The 18474-nt window shown below is 39.3% G+C and overlaps 4 protein-coding genes across 13 annotated transcripts in view; 3 read left to right on the top strand and 1 right to left on the bottom strand.

Annotated features, from left to right (window-relative positions):
* Positions 1-120: 120 nt before the first annotated feature.
* Ras (Inosine-5'-monophosphate dehydrogenase ras) overlaps positions 121-18474 on the top strand; it is a 27652-nt gene continuing 9298 nt past the window's right edge. Inside the window, exons 1-2 of one of the 2 annotated variants that reach the window (XR_013083457.1) lie at positions 121-762; positions 1275-3181. Coding sequence is in view for 1 of the 2 variants with exons in the window: in XM_076800883.1 (XP_076656998.1) it covers positions 436-762; positions 1275-2519 (1572 nt within the window). In the remaining variant the exon portion in view is untranslated. Of the gene's footprint in view, positions 763-1274; positions 3580-18474 lie in introns of those variants that run through there. The other variant, XM_076800883.1, reaches the window with a different exon arrangement.
* Aimp3 (aaRS-interacting multifunctional protein 3) lies at positions 3695-4611 on the top strand. Its single transcript, XM_076800903.1, has 4 exons — positions 3695-3876; positions 3975-4178; positions 4253-4348; positions 4450-4611. The coding sequence occupies exons 1-4, from the start codon at positions 3793-3795 to the stop codon at positions 4579-4581; spliced, it is 516 nt and encodes a 171-aa protein (XP_076657018.1). The 5' UTR covers positions 3695-3792; the 3' UTR covers positions 4582-4611.
* Positions 4872-15470, top strand: Klp31e (kinesin-like protein 31E). Of its 5 annotated transcripts, none has more exons than XM_076800841.1 (16): positions 4873-5385; positions 6759-7143; positions 7221-7667; positions 7752-7860; positions 7980-8183; positions 8439-8740; positions 9026-9263; positions 9340-10238; positions 10305-10657; positions 10764-10952; positions 11047-11166; positions 12251-12419; positions 12481-12586; positions 12673-13212; positions 13306-13576; positions 14667-15470. In XM_076800841.1, the coding sequence occupies exons 1-16, from the start codon at positions 5351-5353 to the stop codon at positions 14743-14745; spliced, it is 4446 nt and encodes a 1481-aa protein (XP_076656956.1). In that variant the 5' UTR covers positions 4873-5350; the 3' UTR covers positions 14746-15470. The 5 variants fall into 5 exon arrangements, 4 of the variants coding, with proteins under 4 accessions (XP_076656956.1, XP_076656958.1, XP_076656957.1 ...); XM_076800842.1 differs by lacking the exon at positions 14667-15470 and adding an exon at positions 13813-14654 and having other exon boundaries at positions 4875-5385; positions 9337-10238; XM_076800840.1 differs by having other exon boundaries at positions 4878-5385; positions 9337-10238.
* Psr (bifunctional arginine demethylase and lysyl-hydroxylase PSR) overlaps positions 15228-18474 on the bottom strand; it is a 175134-nt gene continuing 171887 nt past the window's right edge. Inside the window, exons 2-7 of one of the 5 annotated variants that reach the window (XM_076800892.1) lie at positions 17474-17780; positions 16795-17395; positions 16421-16703; positions 15900-16255; positions 15489-15724; positions 15228-15390 (exon numbers count right to left, since the gene is read on the bottom strand). In XM_076800892.1, the coding sequence (XP_076657007.1) occupies positions 15363-15390; positions 15489-15724; positions 15900-16255; positions 16421-16703; positions 16795-17073 (1182 nt within the window). In that variant the 5' untranslated portion in view covers positions 17074-17395; positions 17474-17780 and the 3' untranslated portion in view covers positions 15228-15362. Of the gene's footprint in view, positions 15391-15478; positions 15725-15899; positions 16256-16420; positions 16704-16794; positions 17396-17473; positions 18053-18474 lie in introns of those variants that run through there. The other 4 variants (XM_076800891.1, XM_076800893.1, XM_076800894.1 and 1 more) reach the window with 4 other exon arrangements.

Here is an 18474-nt window from a genome sequence, read left to right as displayed (position 1 = left end):
ATAACAAAAGAGTAAGTAGATAAATATTAGTTGTGAAGCATATAAATAGAATTGATACCATAGTTTCTGCGCGTATTCCAAATAAACAAGCGGTAGGTAGCGTACACTATCATTCTACAGACCTTGCGAGAACCGACTACTTCCTGGTAGCCACCTGGCGGAGCACTGTCGAATGACAAATCGTCAGCAGCGTCATCGGTGTACGCGGAACGGAAACACAATTTTCCCGCACACTACAAAGGCACTGTACGCACGTTGATTTCGGTCATTTCGCCTGGTGATTCCGAGCGGGTAACTACGGTGGGATATACCGTCGAAATAATTGTGCCAAAAGACCGTGAGCGGGTAATCACTCGTACGCTGGTTGCGTTTATTAATTGTAACTCCGCTGATCATCCAGGAGAAATACCCAAAGTATTTAGAAAATCGTACAAAATGACAGACTATGTGATCGGCAACACGAAACCGGCAGATGTACCATTACCGGATGATGGGCTTTCGGCAGCGCAATTGTTTGCCAACGGTGACGGTCTTACGTACAATGATTTTATTATCTTGCCGGGATACATTGACTTTACCGCCGACGAAGTTGAGTTAGTGTCGCCGTTAACCAAGAGGATACTCCTCAAGGCGCCGCTCGTCTCATCTCCCATGGACACGGTCACAGAATCCGACATGGCTATTGCCATGGCCCTGTGCGGCGGGATCGGTATAATACATCATAATTGCACGCCCGAATATCAAGCCAACGAGGTGCACAAGGTATATTCGAACTCGATTCAAATTGTTTGCCGTTCCTTCGGCAACGGCCGCGCATTTACCCATACCACTCAGTTGGCCGCTTGCTCGTTTCGCAGTCATGTGCGGATACAGATTTCAGAGCTCGACGTTGATCGATTAAAATTATTAATTTAAATCATCGGTTAACGCTTACGATTCGAATGAATCAATCGGAGAAATTCACTATTGATTCGAGCGATCGACGAAACTAGTCGTCGATCGAAAAGTAGTACTTTTTAATCGAAATGGAATTGAAATTTTCGTTTCGATTAACTTTAAAATTCTCATAGCAAAATCGGATTTCTAGGTAAATCTGGTTTTGTTAAGAAGTTCCATTGGGTCATTAGTGCATTTATTCTAATCTTGTTTATGCTTAGCTTCCTGTATATGTTGCGTGGGAGAAGATAAGAATAGATCTTGTAAACATTAGAACTGTTTTAATTGTTTATAACATTGAAAGTACATGGTAGACATTTTTTTTATTATGCTTCTAGGTGAAAAAGTATAAACACGGATTCATTAGAGACCCGGTTGTTCTGTCACCTAGTCACACGGTCAGTGATGTTTTGAATGTTAAATCTGAGCATGGTTTCTGCGGTGTTCCTATCACGGATACAGGAAAGGTTGGGGGTAAATTGTTGGGTATTGTCACGTCTAGGGATATTGACTTTTTGGAGAGTTCTCCGAATCAACAGTTAACGAAATTAGAAACGATTATGACAAAGTTGGAGAATTTGATCACTGCAACTGCCGGTGTGACACTGCAAGAAGCGAACGTGATCCTTGAGAAGTCCAAGAAAGGGAAGCTTCCTATTGTTAATGATAAGGGAGAACTGGTATCTCTGATGGCAAGAACAGATCTGAAGAAAAATCGTAGTTACCCGAATGCTAGTAAAGATGAAAATAAACAATTGTTAGTTGGGGCTGCTATTGGAACCCGTAATTCGGACAAACAGAGATTGCAACTTCTTGCTGCAGCAGGTGTTGACGTAATTGTTCTGGATTCCTCTCAGGGCAATTCTAAATACCAGATAGACATGATTAAGTATATTAAACTCGAGTATCCCGGGCTGCAAGTAATTGCTGGCAATGTTGTAACTACTTTGCAAGCTAAAAATCTTATAGAAGCTGGTGCTGATGCTCTGCGCGTTGGAATGGGCTCTGGCTCTATCTGCATAACTCAGGAAGTCATGGCTGTTGGGAGACCTCAAGCAACCGCTGTATATAAAGTTTCAGACTATGCGAGAAGGTTTGGAGTACCTGTTATAGCAGACGGTGGTATTCAGTCGATCGGTCACATTATTAAAGGTCTGAGTTTGGGTGCCAGTACAGTAATGATGGGATCGTTGTTGGCTGGAACTTCAGAGGCACCAGGCGAATATTTCTTTAGCGACGGCGTACGTCTTAAAAAATATAGAGGAATGGGCTCCTTGGAAGCCATGAATAGGAAAGATGCGCAGGGTTCTGCGATGGATAGATACTTTCATAATGAAATGGACAAGATGAAGGTAGCTCAAGGTGTTAGTGGTTCGATAGTAGACAAAGGAACTGTTTTAAAATTCCTGCCTTATTTGCAATGTGGCATTAAACATGGATGCCAAGACATAGGAGCTAGATCTATCTCTGCTTTACGATCCATGATGTACAGTGGAGATTTGAAATTCGAAAGGAGAACACATTCTGCTCAGCAAGAGGGCAATGTTCACGGTCTTTTCTCGTACGAGAAAAGACTGTTTTAATTAGGTAAATATTAAATAAGCGACTTGAAAAGGTACCTGCATTTAATTGCATATAATTTGTCAATTTTAAAAACACCGTTTGTCGAATTCTATGATGTTGTCAAAACATGTTAACTTATATTTGATCAAAGGAATAGAAGTTATTCCTTAATAGTGGACGAGTGATATGTATTTTACGATTATCATACATAACACACTTCATTTTAAACTTTAACTAGAATTCTATGTACAAATTGTTTTGCCATGTACTTATATATTACTTCGTTTGAAGTACACTATCCGTGGAAGTATGAAATTATATGAAAAATTTGAGTTACCTAGTTCCTGTAACATTTCGAAGAATTGCCACATGCATGTACATAATATATATCATCCTTTAAGTAGGTTAATCAGGTTACAAATTACACAATACCATTACTACTACTGTATGCAGAAACACGTTGTAACCGTACGGTACCGAGATATTTTTTTCTTGCTGCATTCACTGTACCTGACTTATATTTCGAAAAATGTACAACTATTAAGGAGCCTCTAAAATTGCTAATTAAAATTCCTAATGAAAGTCTTTAAATCTTGTAAGAGAACTACTTTTTCAATATTAATAATGCGGCAAGAGAAATATAATGTTAACATATAAACAATTTTAGCCAAAATGCCAAACTGTGGGATCATTAAAAAGTAGATTGTTGGTCACCATAATTAATTGTTAGTTGATGATTCATTCCTACTCCGCGATAGAAAGAGAGAAAAAAAAACAATTTCCTAGATTTCTATGTTAATTTATCATGTATTTCTAATGTAAACTATGAAAATATATTTTTATGATCTTGGTTTAATATGAGCTATCTTTTCAAGATAACAGACTTAGGTCCGAATATTTAAGCTAAGTCAATTAATTTTGTAATTTTTAATACACTGATTAACGAAAGTATATTATCCCATTCTTCTATTATTTGTAACTCACAAATTTTATACAGGTATTGTTAAAATAAATTGTATATTTGAAATAAACCCAATACTGACGTTGAAAAATACCTACTGCGTCTCGTCATTATAATTATGTTACGTGTATTCCTCATCCAAGGTTACTTAGACTAATAGTAAGTCTGTAAGACTATTATTTAGTTTCTATTACGTATTCTCACAGTTATATATTTTGATTCAAATCTCGCGGACTTTTCGAACATAACCTAAAGTTTTTCAAACATAACCTAAACTCGACGCTGATCAATACAAAAAATACAGAGGCTAGACGTGGATAAAATCTGTCACCATGGTTTTGTGCAACGTTCAATGTTTAGAAAAAATTTCAAATTATTTAGATGTGTCGCCGTTGCAGTCAGAAATGCGCGAGAATGTGAATAACAGATTTTTATAAAAATTATTTTTGAATTTTGGAGGCGATGCCTGTTATCGTTCTCGAAACACATCATTTCATTCTTCTTTTATTTTTAGGTTGTTGTTAGTACAGAAAAAGCGTCTAACCAAACGATCGAAGGATTTGGCACAATAATTCAATTGTTAATCAAGAATTCTAAATGCCCTGACATACTTGGTAATAACAAGGAGGCGGAAGCTTTATCGCGCCAGTGGCTCGAGTATGCTGTAGTCTGTATTAATTATGCTGACACTCCTGCTAACGCGAAGAGGATTTTACAGGTATGTAATATTGATCCAGTTCTTTATGTAACTGTAACGAGTGCAAGCTCGTTAATTACATGTGATCATTACAGGAACTAAATGTTGCTTTGAGAGACAACACGTACCTAACTGGAACAAAGAAAACCATTGCTGACATAACATTGTATTATGTTTTACACTCGATAATGGTAATAGAAATGAACAGTATATAACATAAGTAGGACATAGGAATCCTTAGTAGATTACACGGATCAATCTAATCTTTTTAACCTTCTTTTTTCTGTTGCAGCAAGAATTGACTCACCAGGAGAAGGCTCAATACGTGCACGTGTCAAGGTGGTTTGACAACATGCAACAAGAAAAAAAATTAAGACAGCAACTAAACATGATTTCCTTTGATCTTCTACACCTATTCTTATGAACTCGAAATACATATGCAATCAAGGTTTAATTGTTCAACAAATTTTACCTTTTCTAGTTTCTCTACTCTGTTATTATTCATTCTATCCATCGGAAACTAAGTTGTATCTGCTTTTCTATGACTCGATTACCTTAAACGTTGTCTGAACATATTTATATGTCTACAACAGCGACTTAATTATATTTGCTAACATGGTATCGATAATAAAATAACACTGTTGGATTTGGAAGAGTCCACAGAATCGTTCTACGCAAGAATTCGTATCGCTTTCACAGCTGAAGCACAACAAATTTCCAAAGTTGGCGCTTCGATTTTCGTTTTTAAAAAGTTCTCAGTTCTCTTACCAACAATCGGAAAAACAATCGATTGATTGCGTTGTTGCGGTTCTCGTGGCTGTCGACAGATGACGTTAGACTGGCATTTCTGCCGTAAAGAACCAAAGATGTCCGTCACGTCTGATTTCAGTCCAAGATCTGTGTAGTCCTTGGACCGACGCGACTAGGATAGCGATTTTCCTTTCGTTATGAGAGATGTTTGAGTGGATTTCACGGTCGTCTGTGCGCGCGTTCGCGACGAAAAATGCGGAATTTTCACGGGCACCGCGTCTGATAACGCGTGCGCATTCAGGATACTCGAGTACCGAGCAATTCTAACCGTTGTCGCCTAATTATTTTGGCCTAATCGTACCCGCGGATACTCCTCCGTTTTTCGAACTCTCGTCGAACGCTGTCACGTCGTCTGAAAGAATTGCACAACAAACGACGTCGAGATGGCTGATGACACGAGCGTACGCGTCGCCGTACGGTAAGTATACATCCTCGAACAACTATACTTCCCGTTCTCCAACAAATTTTGAACGAAGACATTCCTCCGTCGTGCAGACCGCATAATCGCGGACTAAGAGGTTTTACGCGGTGACAGCTTCTGCCACCGGCAATATTCGGTTAATTATAATCCGGGGAACGCCCGCGAAATATCGTTCGAATTCAAAGCGCGACCGATTTGCCTTTTAATTATCGTTCTATTTCGTCTTCGATCTGCATAGTGTCGCGGGACATGTTTGCCGGGTATATCTTATCTAGTCCCCTTGTTTTTTTTTTTGCATCGATACACCGCGCCGTTACCAGTTCGATAATTAGAATTGTGAAACGTATCGGCCCGTGTGTCACACTTTCACGATTTTAGAAAATTCTTACTATCTAGACCGTTTCGCAATTTTGAAAGGGTTCCGGATTTCTCGTCGCTGGACAATTACAATGCGGATTGCGACGTTTTGTTCGCGGCGATTCGGATCGAAGACGCTGCATGGCTATTATGCGTGTACACGTACAGTTCTGAATATCGACATCAAAACATGTCGCCGTAATCGAATCTTTATCTCAGTTTTTTTTTTTAATTTCATGCGTCGAGCGTTATTTCGTCGGTGCGTTTTTACTACGCAGTAGCTCGACGGAAACTTAAATCACATAATATCTCCTTTTAAAGAGTCGGATGCGTAGGCATCATTACCGGTTGTATAATGCACACGCATATCTCGATTCCCGATGAATGAATTTTCGCCCCCTTCCACCGCGACGTTCTCCTTCGTTTTCTGCGTAATCCCGTTTGTTTGTATTTTTTTCTTGCACCTGTTCATCTCTGTTTTTATTTATCTCGTGTTGCGCGTCCTCTCTTCCCCACCTTTCATTGATTCTCGCAGGGTTTCCGTGAATGACACCCGATAACAGCTGATGCACACAGTGCAGACTGTATATCACCCACGTAATAAATGATATAATATGCCCCTCGTATAGCTGCACCGGTCGATTGTGCTTCGTATGAATAAGTCATAAACAATCGAAGTACGACTAAATCGGTCCGAAGTCGACATTAAACATTAAACAATCTTTGTCGATATTTCCCGGAAAAATTTCCAAAGTATCGGAAACATCACGTATCATTGATTTATGAATTACCATGCAATATTAATCCAAATATTTTCGAAATTTTTTATATTTAAAAAATTATTTAAGGAATTTTTATTATTTAAAAAATTATTTAAGGAATTTTTATTATTTAAAAAATCAATGTAATATTTTTTCGAAATCATCCCAACAAAAAACCTGCTTGTACTCCGAAAACGATTACTGTTTGTCTTATTTCGACTATGTAAATGAATTTTTTGTTCTTAACTGCAGAATAAGGCCTCAGGTAGCGCGTGAAGTGATCGACATGTGTAGAATATGCACTCAAGTCCCTCCAGGAGAACCCCAGGTCTTTCTTGGACCAGACAAGGCCTTCACATACGATTATGTTTTTGATACGGGCATTGGCCAATGCACAATTTACGACACGTGTGTTGCACGATTGGTAGAAGGTGCTTTGGATGGATATAATGCAACAGTCCTTGCTTACGGTCAGACTGGTTCTGGCAAAACTTACACAATGGGTACAGGGTTTGATGTGGAAGTCGAGGAATCTGTTGTTGGCATAATTCCTAGAGCAATTAAGCACCTGTTCGATGGAATAGCGGAGAAGCAACAGCATGCTAGGGATCGTGCACAAATGCCTCCTGAATTTAAAGTGTGTAACAGTCTTTACTATATTTTCATCTACCCCATTTTCCTGATATTATAATTCATACAGAAATATTCCAACAGGTTACTGCACAATTTTTGGAGCTTTATAATGAAGACTTGAAAGATCTGTTGGAGCCGGGTGGACCGAGAGGTGGTGCTCGCATTCACGAAGACACATCTGGAAACATTCATTTGGCTGGTGTTGAACCACGTGTTGTAACCAGTTTGGATCAAGCGTTGGACTATTTACGATTGGGAGCACTATCGCGCACAACTGGATCCACACAAATGAACACACAGTCGTCCAGATCACACGCAATATTTACATTATACATAAGGCAGCAAAGATGTATCAAAGTCGAAGATCCGGACGCTGACATCGACACGAGCGGAACGGAACCAGCGAATGAGTTCGAAACGTTAACTGCGAAATTTCATTTTGTAGATTTAGCTGGCTCGGAAAGATTAAAAAGAACCGGAGCTACAGGAGATAGAGCAAAGGAAGGAATATCCATAAATTGTGGATTGGTATGGTCATTGATGGTACTCCCGCTTCAAGGAAATAGTATTTCAAATTTAAATCATTATTTCTTTCCTTTTTACATATTCTAGTTGGCCTTGGGTAACGTGATCTCTGCACTCGGTGACAAAACAAAGAAAGCTTTACATGTACCATATAGAGATTCCAAATTGACTAGGCTACTTCAAGACTCTCTTGGAGGTAGTGTAGTATCTATTGTACACGTAGCTTAAGAACGTTCGCTTAATGACGATCGCGTTAAGTATCTTGATTGCGTGCATTGAACTAATGTGAACAAAAATTGTGCTTGATACTTCCAGGGAATAGTCAGACTGTTATGATAGCCTGTGTATCACCAAGTGACAGAGATTTTATGGAGACTCTAAGCACATTGAAATACGCGAATAGAGCGAGAAATATAAAGAACAAAGTTACAATTAATCAAGATAAGAGTTCGAGAACAATAGCTTCTTTACGAAGAGAGATACAACAACTTCAGTTAGAATTGATGGAGTATAGACAAGGTGTGTGCGTAAGATACGAAATCATTGAAACATTACATTAATCATCGATCATACAGGATGTTCGCGCTATTGCTAGTTAGCGTTATTCTTGCAAGTAACAAATTTTAAAAAACAATGAAAGAGGAAAAACGGATAACGGTTTTCTTCCAAGAAAATTCATTTTTTTCTAATATTTCTTATTTGCAAGAAAAACGCTGGCCAGCAGTAACGTGAACACCCTGCATATCGACTGTAATCCGTTACGTGTTACCTTAGGCAAAAGAGTTGTCGGTGAAGACGGCGTTAATGATGCCTGGCACGAAAATCAGATGTTAAACAGTGAGCTACAGAGTCTACGTACTAGAGTCAAAGCTCTTTCGGAAACAGTCGAGGCATTAACTGCGAAGAACGTTCTTCTGCTGGCAGAAAAGGCTGCTGGTCAGTGGGTATCGTCGACAGGTGGAAACGGCGACGTGACGAGTTTAGTGCAAGGATATGTTCAAGAAATAGAGGAGCTAAGGGCACGCCTCTTGGAGGCGGAGGCTATGTATCAACAGTTAAAAAAGCGGCAGATGCAGGTACATTAAAGTTCACATATCGATTCGGTAAAACCTCCCATTATCTGAACGCTCATTTCCCACTAACTAATTCGGATAATCGAGGTTCTACTAAATCGTGGATTAAACAAGTGAGTACGATCCAAACCGTATCGGATTGGGCATCATTTTAACGAGAAAAGCGCCACGAATATGTCGGTGAAAGTTACGTAGAAAAATAATTATTGAATCGACCAAAGATGCACATGCATGTATGTATTACATACAACTAGTCACGTTTCACTATGTAAGTTTTACTTTGTGTAGGTTAATGCAGCGAATCCGTACGGTGATTCTGGATACGTATTTCAAAGTGATTCTACATCAGTATTAAACGACGCCAAAAAGGACTTGCAGAAGGAGATGGAAACGTTGACTGCGTTGAAAGAGCAGCAATCGTATAGCGGTAACACTGCCAATAAAGAGGAAGGAGAAGGCGATGACGCGGAGGTTGGCCAGGAGTCAGCGAGCGAGGATGATTCGGATAATGATTCCGACAGGAAAGGTATAACTCGAGAACTGTCGAGATAGCAGCGTTCGAATGAACATACTCGTAATAGACGTCCGATGTTTTACAGAAGAAGATGAGGAGGAGGCAGCTATGGGTCGTGAGTTGGAGGCTCTAACATCGGACATCGACATGAAGCAGCGATTGATCCAGGAGTTAGAGCTCTCCCAACGACGGCTACAGACTATGAAGCAGCATTACGAGGACAAGCTCGCGCAGTTGCAGGCTCGCATAAAGGACACGCAAGAGGAAAGAGACAAGGTGTTACACTCTCTGCAACAACAGCCAACACCGCCGACGGAGAAAGTGAAGAAACTGCGTGACGAGTACGAGAAGAAATTGACCGCAATGCAGAAAGAGGTACGACTCTTGCAGTCCGCTAAAAAGGAGCACGCGAGGCTGCTGAAGAGTCAGTCTCAGAACGAGAACAGATTGAGAGGACTGCGGAACGAACTTGCGGAGATGAAGAGAGCTAAGGTGAAGCTGTTGAACAAAATGCGAGAGGAGGCTCAAAGGCACAAGGAGAACGAGTTGAGGCGAAACAGGGAAATAGCTCAGTTGCGTAAAGAGACCAGGAAGAATGCGAACATGATCAGGACTTTGGAGGCTGACAAGAGAATGAAAGAGGTGGTGTTGAGGCGTAAGCAAGAAGAGGTCACAGCGCTCAGGAAACGAGACAGGGGTCTCAGTCAGAAGGTGGCAGGTCGGACGCCACCTAAACCGGTCAATCCGAAAGCGTTGAAGCAGAGGTGGCAGACGTTCGAGCGAACAATTGCGAAACAAGCGTTGGCTAAACAGGCAGCTGCAGAAACAGAGAGAGAAATGGAAAGACTTCTTCAGGAACGCGAGGAGCTAGGCAGAGAGCTCGAGAAGCTTCAGAAACACAGGAACGATATAACGAACAGAAGAGGAGACTCGAGCGACGTGGACGAAGAGATCGACAACGTAAAAAGTAAAATTAGTTATTTGCAGGTAAGTATCTTTCCTCGGTATCAAGTATCATAGTTTCTGCTGCGGTCTTCAAGATGTTCTCCACAGGATAGCATTTCCGAATGCCAACGGGACATGATGGAAGTAGGCGATGGTGAAACAGAGGGTGAACCAGGTGTCGAGGCTCTCATATCCACGGTTCAAACTGTGGACGAGGCTCAATACTTGTTGCAAAGAATGCTGGCTTTCACTGTGGAGCAAAGTTGCGTGGCAGCTCAAAAGCAGCTCGAGGTTCGGGACATGGAGTCTCGGCTAAACCAAGTCGCGCAGGAAAGCGATGTGCAACATCAGTTGTTGGAGCACGTACTGAGAGACAGAGATCTTCTATCCCTCACGAATAGTCATCACAATAATACCATGAACTACAGCCCCCCGAGTTCGAGGAGCTCCTCACCGGACAAGTAAGTTGCTTATAACCGTTTTAGAGCCCTGGTTAATACACTAACGTTACCGTACATTGGCGATCGCATGTCATTAATATTTCAATTGTAATTTGCGAAACGTCAGCGAAACTTATAGTCATGTGATAATGGGAGAAGAAAGACAACGTAATAATAAAGTTAGGCGAAGAACCACGCAACCTCAAGAACTTCTTTACGGAGTCCAAGCAAATCCAGACAATATAAAGACAGAGGAACAAAGTCAGAGCCATAATCATCCACTTACGAGGGTACCTAGCGCGCCAGGTAGTTTGAAGTGAGTATAAAGTCGTATAGAAGAGGAAAGGTTCTAGGCAGATAGTATTTTCAAGTATGTTGAATATAACTTAACCAATATTTTCGTTGACCAGAGGATTGGTGTTGACAAGAAGCCAGCACAATATTATTGGAGGATCCCCGACCTTAAGTCGACGCGATAGTACATCACCAAGGCCGCTCCGACGACCATTACATCCTGGTGGAGGCTCCATGTGAGTGATAATCCTGCAGCACATCTTTATATTTGTATTTCTTACATATCTCTGTCTTGACGCTCTGTTCTACGCACTACTGGGCAAATTCTTTTCTTAAAGAAAGATGTGTATCATTCGAAACAAGTGCATTTATCGGTGCCTTCACCAAAAATGATTACAATTGTACCATCCCTTGAACTGTAGCCAAAAGAAAGTCGGATTATCACGATGCAAAATGTCTTTGTCGCAAGCATTGCGGTACAAAGGAAAACATTCAGAAAGCTAATATATTAGGTTATTAATGATAAAGTTGTTTTGTAATTTTACACAGGGGGAATTCAAATCGCTCGGTTCTGTTTAAGTTAACGAATTGCGAAGTAAGATTACTAACTCAAACAAAAATTGTTATGTTAAGACGAAGGATATAACTTGTAGAAAAATTGATGAATTGTTTAAAATTTATTATTCAAATTTCTTGTTCATTCTCGGGAAAGTTGCTTATAACGATTGTTTCGCAATTATTATTATTATTATAGGTGTTCAAATAAGTTTGACCTTACAAAGTACAATTTAATGTATTATATTTATATATATTTCTATGCATTTGCAGTATAAATATGTATAAATGTCATAAAGCTTCGCAAGAAGGTCGATAAACAGTTTGTATATATGTATAAGCAGATATTTTGTATACATGTCAGTTAATAAATAAACGCACAAGTACTTAACGTGCACTGTACTACGGCAATACACACGAAGACCCTTCAGTGGATCATTGTTTGTTTGTTTGTTTGTTTGTTTGTTAAAATTATTTCACTTCCTCATATAATAAACCACAATGTACGTGTCTAATGATTTCTGATTAATATTCAGTACTCTTTTTCTTTATATCGATATACTCGATAATATATAAAAGAATGACAAGTATTAATACCACTTACCATTGATCGATGTACTTACTAATTAAATCGATTTACAACTCTGTCTCAGTGCACTTGCATGAACCAAAATTGTTTCTTCTCGAACCGAGATAACTTAGCCTGGATTAGAGTAGCCAAGAACCCGGCTAACTAACACGCTAACATAACAAACCCTCAACTAGGGAACAGGTAGCACATACAGATGTGTCGTCACCTCCTGGATCGCCGACCACTTACCGCCGGTTCAACAGTAGAGAAGAGAATGTATTCTCCAGGCTGACAGCGAGTAGGCAACCCGCGTCGACAGACCCGCAGCCTATGAAGGGCATTATTTCTCACTATCAAGGCAAGGTAAAATATTCAAAGTACAACAAGTTTGTTAGGTACACATAACAAGTTGGAAACTTTTCAGACGCCGCCGCGAGCCGTGTTGCAATGCACCCACGTGGCAGAGGGGCATAGTAAAGCTGTCCTAGCTATATGCGCAACGGACGATCTATTATTCAGTGGATCGAAAGGTACGAGCAACAAGAATCGGAACAAAGGTGGACAAATGTGCCCCCAAACCAAATTGATCTTTCTTAATGTAACGTAACACTTCCAGACCGAACTGTAAAGGTATGGGACTTGAGAACCGGAATTGAAAACTTCACTCTAACCGGTCACCCTAACAACGTTGTTGCGTTGAAATACTCACCAGTGCAGAACTTGTTATTCAGCGTGTCCTCTGCCTATGTAAAGGTTTGGGATCTAAGAGCGGGCAACATCTGCATAAAAACATTGTTTTCCTCTGGTCAAGCCCAAAGCGGACAGATCGCGCTGTCGACCCAAGTTCCAATGGGCGAAACTGCTATCAACGATTTGGTACTCAGCCTTGATGAACAGGAACTGTATGCTGCGGCTAGCGACAAAGTTAGAGTGTGGGATCTTAGAAGGTTGACGCACGTTGGGAGATTGAGTACGCCTCATACGGCTGCAGTAATGTGCCTGGCCGTTTCGAATGACGGTAGAGTGATCGCTGGTAGCAAGGATCATTTGATATCGCTGGTTGAGCCTAATATGTCTGGTCAGTCAGTGTGCCTTGCGCCACCGCATTACGATGGGGTTCAATGTTTAACTGAGTGTGATTCTACACTTTTCTCTGGTACGCAGAACATTTTTATTTTGCATAAAGATCCACAGTCTAGGTATCAGTTTACGTAACAGGAAAGAGTGTACAAAATAACGTCTATTGCAGGCTCGAGAGACATGTGCATCAAACGATGGGATCTGCATAGGATGGAACTGGTCCAATCACTGAACAATGCACACAAAGATTGGATTTTGGGATTATGTATGATTAATAGCGGAACCATCATGGTCTCAGGTTGTCGGGGGGGAGTTTTAAAAGCGTGGTCTGTACCAAAGGAACAGGGTGGAGAGTGTGCACCAATTGGGGAAGTTCGGGCACACGGTTCCGCTATCAATGCTGTGATAACCAATCAGCAGCATGTATTTACCGCGAGCAAGTAAGTATGCTTCCTGAAATTACACTGTCCGACACCGATTTTGCGTCTCGTGATTATTCAGACGCAAAATTGGTGTTGGACAGTGATGTTATTTTTCCATTGAACTGATCCGAAGCATACTTAACAATTTCGAATATTCGTCCAATTTGAACTTTAAAATGAAGGTGTGCTCGGGTTCAGTGTCTGTAAATACTTTTCTTTTTTGGATAGAATAACATCTCGAATGTTGATTGCAGCTCTGGAGAGGTGAAGCTGTGGCGTATCCCTGATCCCTCAATAACCATGTCCATTTCCGCAGTTTCCCTTTAACTTATTTTTTTATATTGCTGTATATGGTTATTTTGCATTTATAGATTGTTAATGTGGTAATGCGCATGTTTGTCTGAACACATTTTGTAGTTCTCGAAATGTTAAAGCGTTTGTCGCCAATTAAAATTATTACCTAAACGGGCAACTACTATTAACGACAAAGTTATTTCATTGTTTCACTACTTAATAATATCGCTTGTTCGTCTACATAATTTTTGCATACTCGGAACATTTTGTTCGTTAACGCGCTTATATATTTATGCATTCCTAAGAAGTTACTACAAATTTGTCCTTCGATATAATGACGAGTCTGTGCAAGACAAAAGTTGAAAATGTAAATTCTATATTTACATTGATCATGTATTTTTTCTATTAACGCTTCTATTTGCCGTTAACGATTGATAGATTAGTGTAAGCATTTCTTGTTAAGAGACAGCATCGATTTAAAGTTCCACTCTAACATCTACTGTCCTACTCTACTCATTTCCATTTCTACCAGAACTGTGTGTATGAAATACTGCTTTTTGAAACGTAACTAAATGCCAGTTTGTAAGTCCATTGATAGTGTGATTGCAGTTGCGAATGTATATCTGTATGTAAAAAACAAAAAACGTTTTGTGTTTAATCGAATGAGCTAGTTGGAGGTAACATCCTCGCAAATAATTCATACATTTTTTTAGATCTATTGAACATGAGTTTAATTTAATTTTTTTGTTACTTTGCTTCTATGTTGTTTACACTCCAATTTGGTGCTTTGCATGGTCATCGTGTCAACGTGAAGTGACGGAACGGTGAGGCTGTGGAGCTACTATAAGAGAGACGCAAGAACTTTCCAGAGAAGCAACTCGTTGAAAAGTTAATACATCTATTGAAATACTATATTTATTTCGTAACTATACATTCTTTTTGTGTCTATTTATTTGTTAATTTGTATTAATTTATTACAAAGACAAACTTGTGAATAATCAGTGTCCAAGAGTGATAATGCACCTGACTTGTTGCTTGCTGAGACATTAATCTCGATATCTTTTATGTTCCTCAACGTACACGTAGTGTGTTCGTGGTTTTTTAAAATGTTTTTTCTTCGTTCCTTTTTTGTTTTAATTTAAGTTTTGCGCGCGCGTTTTACTGCCTTCTCGCATATAGGCTTCGGATAAGGATAGAATTTATAAGTGAGTGAATTTTAAATAATGAACCAGAAGAATCTTTTCTATGTTAGATAAACAATATTACCAAATCCAAAGATGTAACAGTTTAAAAATAAAAGTTCAGCGAAGATTACGTGCATTATCGTGAACCGCCTAAGCGTAGGATTTTAACGAATTTACTTAATAAGAATAACTTTGGTATTATCTAGCATTTATTTTATTATGAACATGAAGGTGGTAATAATTATATTTACTCTTAGTACAAACAATAATTGTTGGTTAATACTGTACAGTCTGAGGTCTCTGTAGGTCCCAAATGCTTGATATTGTCAGGGTTGGCTGTTATTTAGTTTTCTTCTAAAAAATTTAAAAACAGTATTATGTCTAATTATGTTTATAATTATAAAAAGAATAAATGGACTACTAACAGTACGAAACGTGTATGTTATATATACCTCTTCTTCTTTTTGTGTGCCGTCAATGATTCCTGACCACTGTCGTCTGCGCTCTCGTCTTCCGATTGACTACTACTACTACTACTCGAAGAACTACTAGATGAACCACTAGAAGAATCACTAGCAACGCCCGTGTCTTCTTTCACGTCTATTGTTTCTGCTAGGGCTGCTAGTTCTGGCTCTTCATCCCTGAGTACTTTTAACCACTTACGTGATAATTTTGGTCTTCCTCGTACCTACAAAATTTCAATCTAAAAAATTCACGATCACGTTCTGCACAATAAAACATCAAAGTGTACACCTATCCCCCGTACGTTTGGTACGTTTTTTACATGGTTTTTAAAAATAAAAACTGTTAAAAACGACAATTTATTGACGAAATTAAAAAATTAACGAATTAACAATATTTACCGTTTTATGCCACACTACTGGAAAATTGGTACGAGAACAAAAGTTTTGTGTAACCGCTATAGTCTCATCAAGATTTAAAACAACATGCCACCAGCCGCCAGGAACGAACACTGTTTCGCCAGGATTTTGTAAAATCTCGATTGGCAAACAATCCTGTGGCCAAGTGGATAACTTCGTGCGAGGATATATAATGGAAAACCACGTGATAGCTTCATCCCTTTGTTTACCACCCTCGGATGCAGACACCTTCAGAAGTTCTCTGGGGGTGTGTGTAGGAAAGAGGCACCACCGTTTATGTCCTGAAATTAGTGCATTCCAAGCACTGGTCCCTAATGGATCTATGTGAATGCCTGTACCTGCAATTACATTTATTCATTAATTTTCTGAATGAATGGATTGTATTTCCCTAAAGTTAATAAGTAGACAGCGGATTTTATGCATTTCTGACAATGAGTAGGTAGGAAATTTTTATTTTGCATAAAGATCCGCTGTCTACTGATAAACGTAATAACAACACCCACCAGATCTGGCTGGCCCCATAACAAACCAGCGGTATGGTGGCCTTCGATGTTCACCGGCATATTGAAAAAGGTCATCGCGAAAGTATGTCGGTATAACATAATCTTCTAACAATTTCTTTCGTCTAGGATGTTCACCGAAGGAACTATCAAAGATGTACAAAGGCGAATCATCGTCGTTATTTAGCATATAATGTATATAGTATTTCATCTTCATCTTAACACTGTATCCCTCATTGTCTTCTCCACATTTAAACTTTTGATTCCTGTACTTCTTTACTAATCTCTATAGTTTAATAGAAAATAACATTGTCAGTAGATGTCTACAAAGGATCCCGCGTTTGAATAATGTAAATTCAGCATTACTACTTATGAACCTCTATAGTCCATTTGTATTGGGCTTTCCAGCCATTTTGAACACCTTGAATTATCACAGGCTTGTAGGGTTTCTCATATTTCTCTATAAATTCTTCAGTAGATACTTTGGATTCTTCTATGCGATCTACGTTGTCATTAACATTCCAAAAGGACTCGAACTTCTGATTGTAGCCATGCTGAGTCCATGCCACTTTATCTCCAAGTTCTATAAAAAGGGATTCGTCTTGAAAATAAGAAAGACAATCGCGGAAAGCTTCGATAAAGACACATGTAAACATAAATATAAAAGCTCTATATACCACAAAACATTGAAAGTTTCATGAACATCGAAAAATTCGTTTACTTATTTATACTGACATAACATCATAAAAGATATCGATTGGTTGTTATACATAAGATTGAAACGATGAACTATTTACTTGTAAGCACGTCATGTTACAGTGTTACAGAGATATTATCGTGATACTTTCAGTAAATTTGGAGTTACATCATCCAAGGTCGGCAAAGACAGTTTCGAGCTTGTGTCGCATTTTCCAAATTCAGTTTATAACGACGAGCGTCACGAGAAGACAAACGGTGTCACAATTACTTCTAGTCATACTATCAATATAAAATAAATCGTGAAGAACAGTTGTTTGTTACAATTAATTCTAACGCCCAATAATCACGTCAACGTACAGGTTAGAAAGTTAGGTTATGTCGTGTTTACCTGGCCTTGCCTTCCGTTTAACCTCTTTGATTCGTTTTTTTGCACGGTGATCTAATTTCTGTTCCTCGGCCATGGCTACACGTTCGTTATATTACCTAATTAACCTAGTTACAATATATTTACAATTTACAAACGAGAAATATGCGCAACACGTCATTCAACGGTAACTGTACTCTTTAGTTCGTATGAATTCCGTGTGGTGTATCAAAACATTGGCCGTTGATTTCATGTGTTTGGAGAACATTCAGCAGACCCTGTTTTTTCTTCTCTCTTCCTCTCGCTCTCTCTCACTCTCTCTCTCTCTCTCTTTCTCTCTCTCTCTCTTTCTCTCTCTTCCTCTGTCGATATTCTCCAAATACACGAATTCGTCTTATTTCGATCTCATGCTCGAGATCCTCGTTGATCGTACATCCGGCGTTCCATAACACTTTTCTTCGTGATTAAGGTGACACCGCGGTCTTAATTAGTATGAAAAGTTCTGTGTATCATCTACAGAGGCGCTGGGTCTTGCGTGCGGACTGCCTACGTGACAAATACCATGTCCTACCAATAGGTCATACTGTAAACGTAATCGCGCTTCTAGAAATATCAATATCGGTACATTCGTTCCCCGAAAGGTATTACACGCACGTACATATTCATATATCGATATATTTTCAATTGTAAAATACATTTCACGGGACAAGTAACTAAGAAAATAATCTACAAGCGCAACATTCTAATCTTTCCTTCCGCAAACAAAAATCTTTTGTAATCCTCGCGTTATCAAGTTTTTTCTTATCGCGCCGTAGGTATTACAGATATCATCGAAGTATCGATCATAGTTCTTTTATTAATTGACACGAGTGAATTCTAACGGTACTGTTCAATCTGAGACACGAACAGTTACGTGTATTACAGGATACACGAATATTCGAACAAAATTGTTCTCATAATCGAGATCTCAGTAGAAAAAATTTAAAAAAAAAAT

The sequence above is a fragment of the Halictus rubicundus genome, chromosome 15 (assembly GCF_050948215.1).
Source record: "Halictus rubicundus isolate RS-2024b chromosome 15, iyHalRubi1_principal, whole genome shotgun sequence".
Taxonomy (NCBI): Eukaryota; Metazoa; Arthropoda; class Insecta; order Hymenoptera; family Halictidae; genus Halictus; species Halictus rubicundus.
The sequence above is the reverse complement of the archived record's forward strand: the minus strand, read 5'-3'. Positions and strand labels throughout refer to the sequence as shown.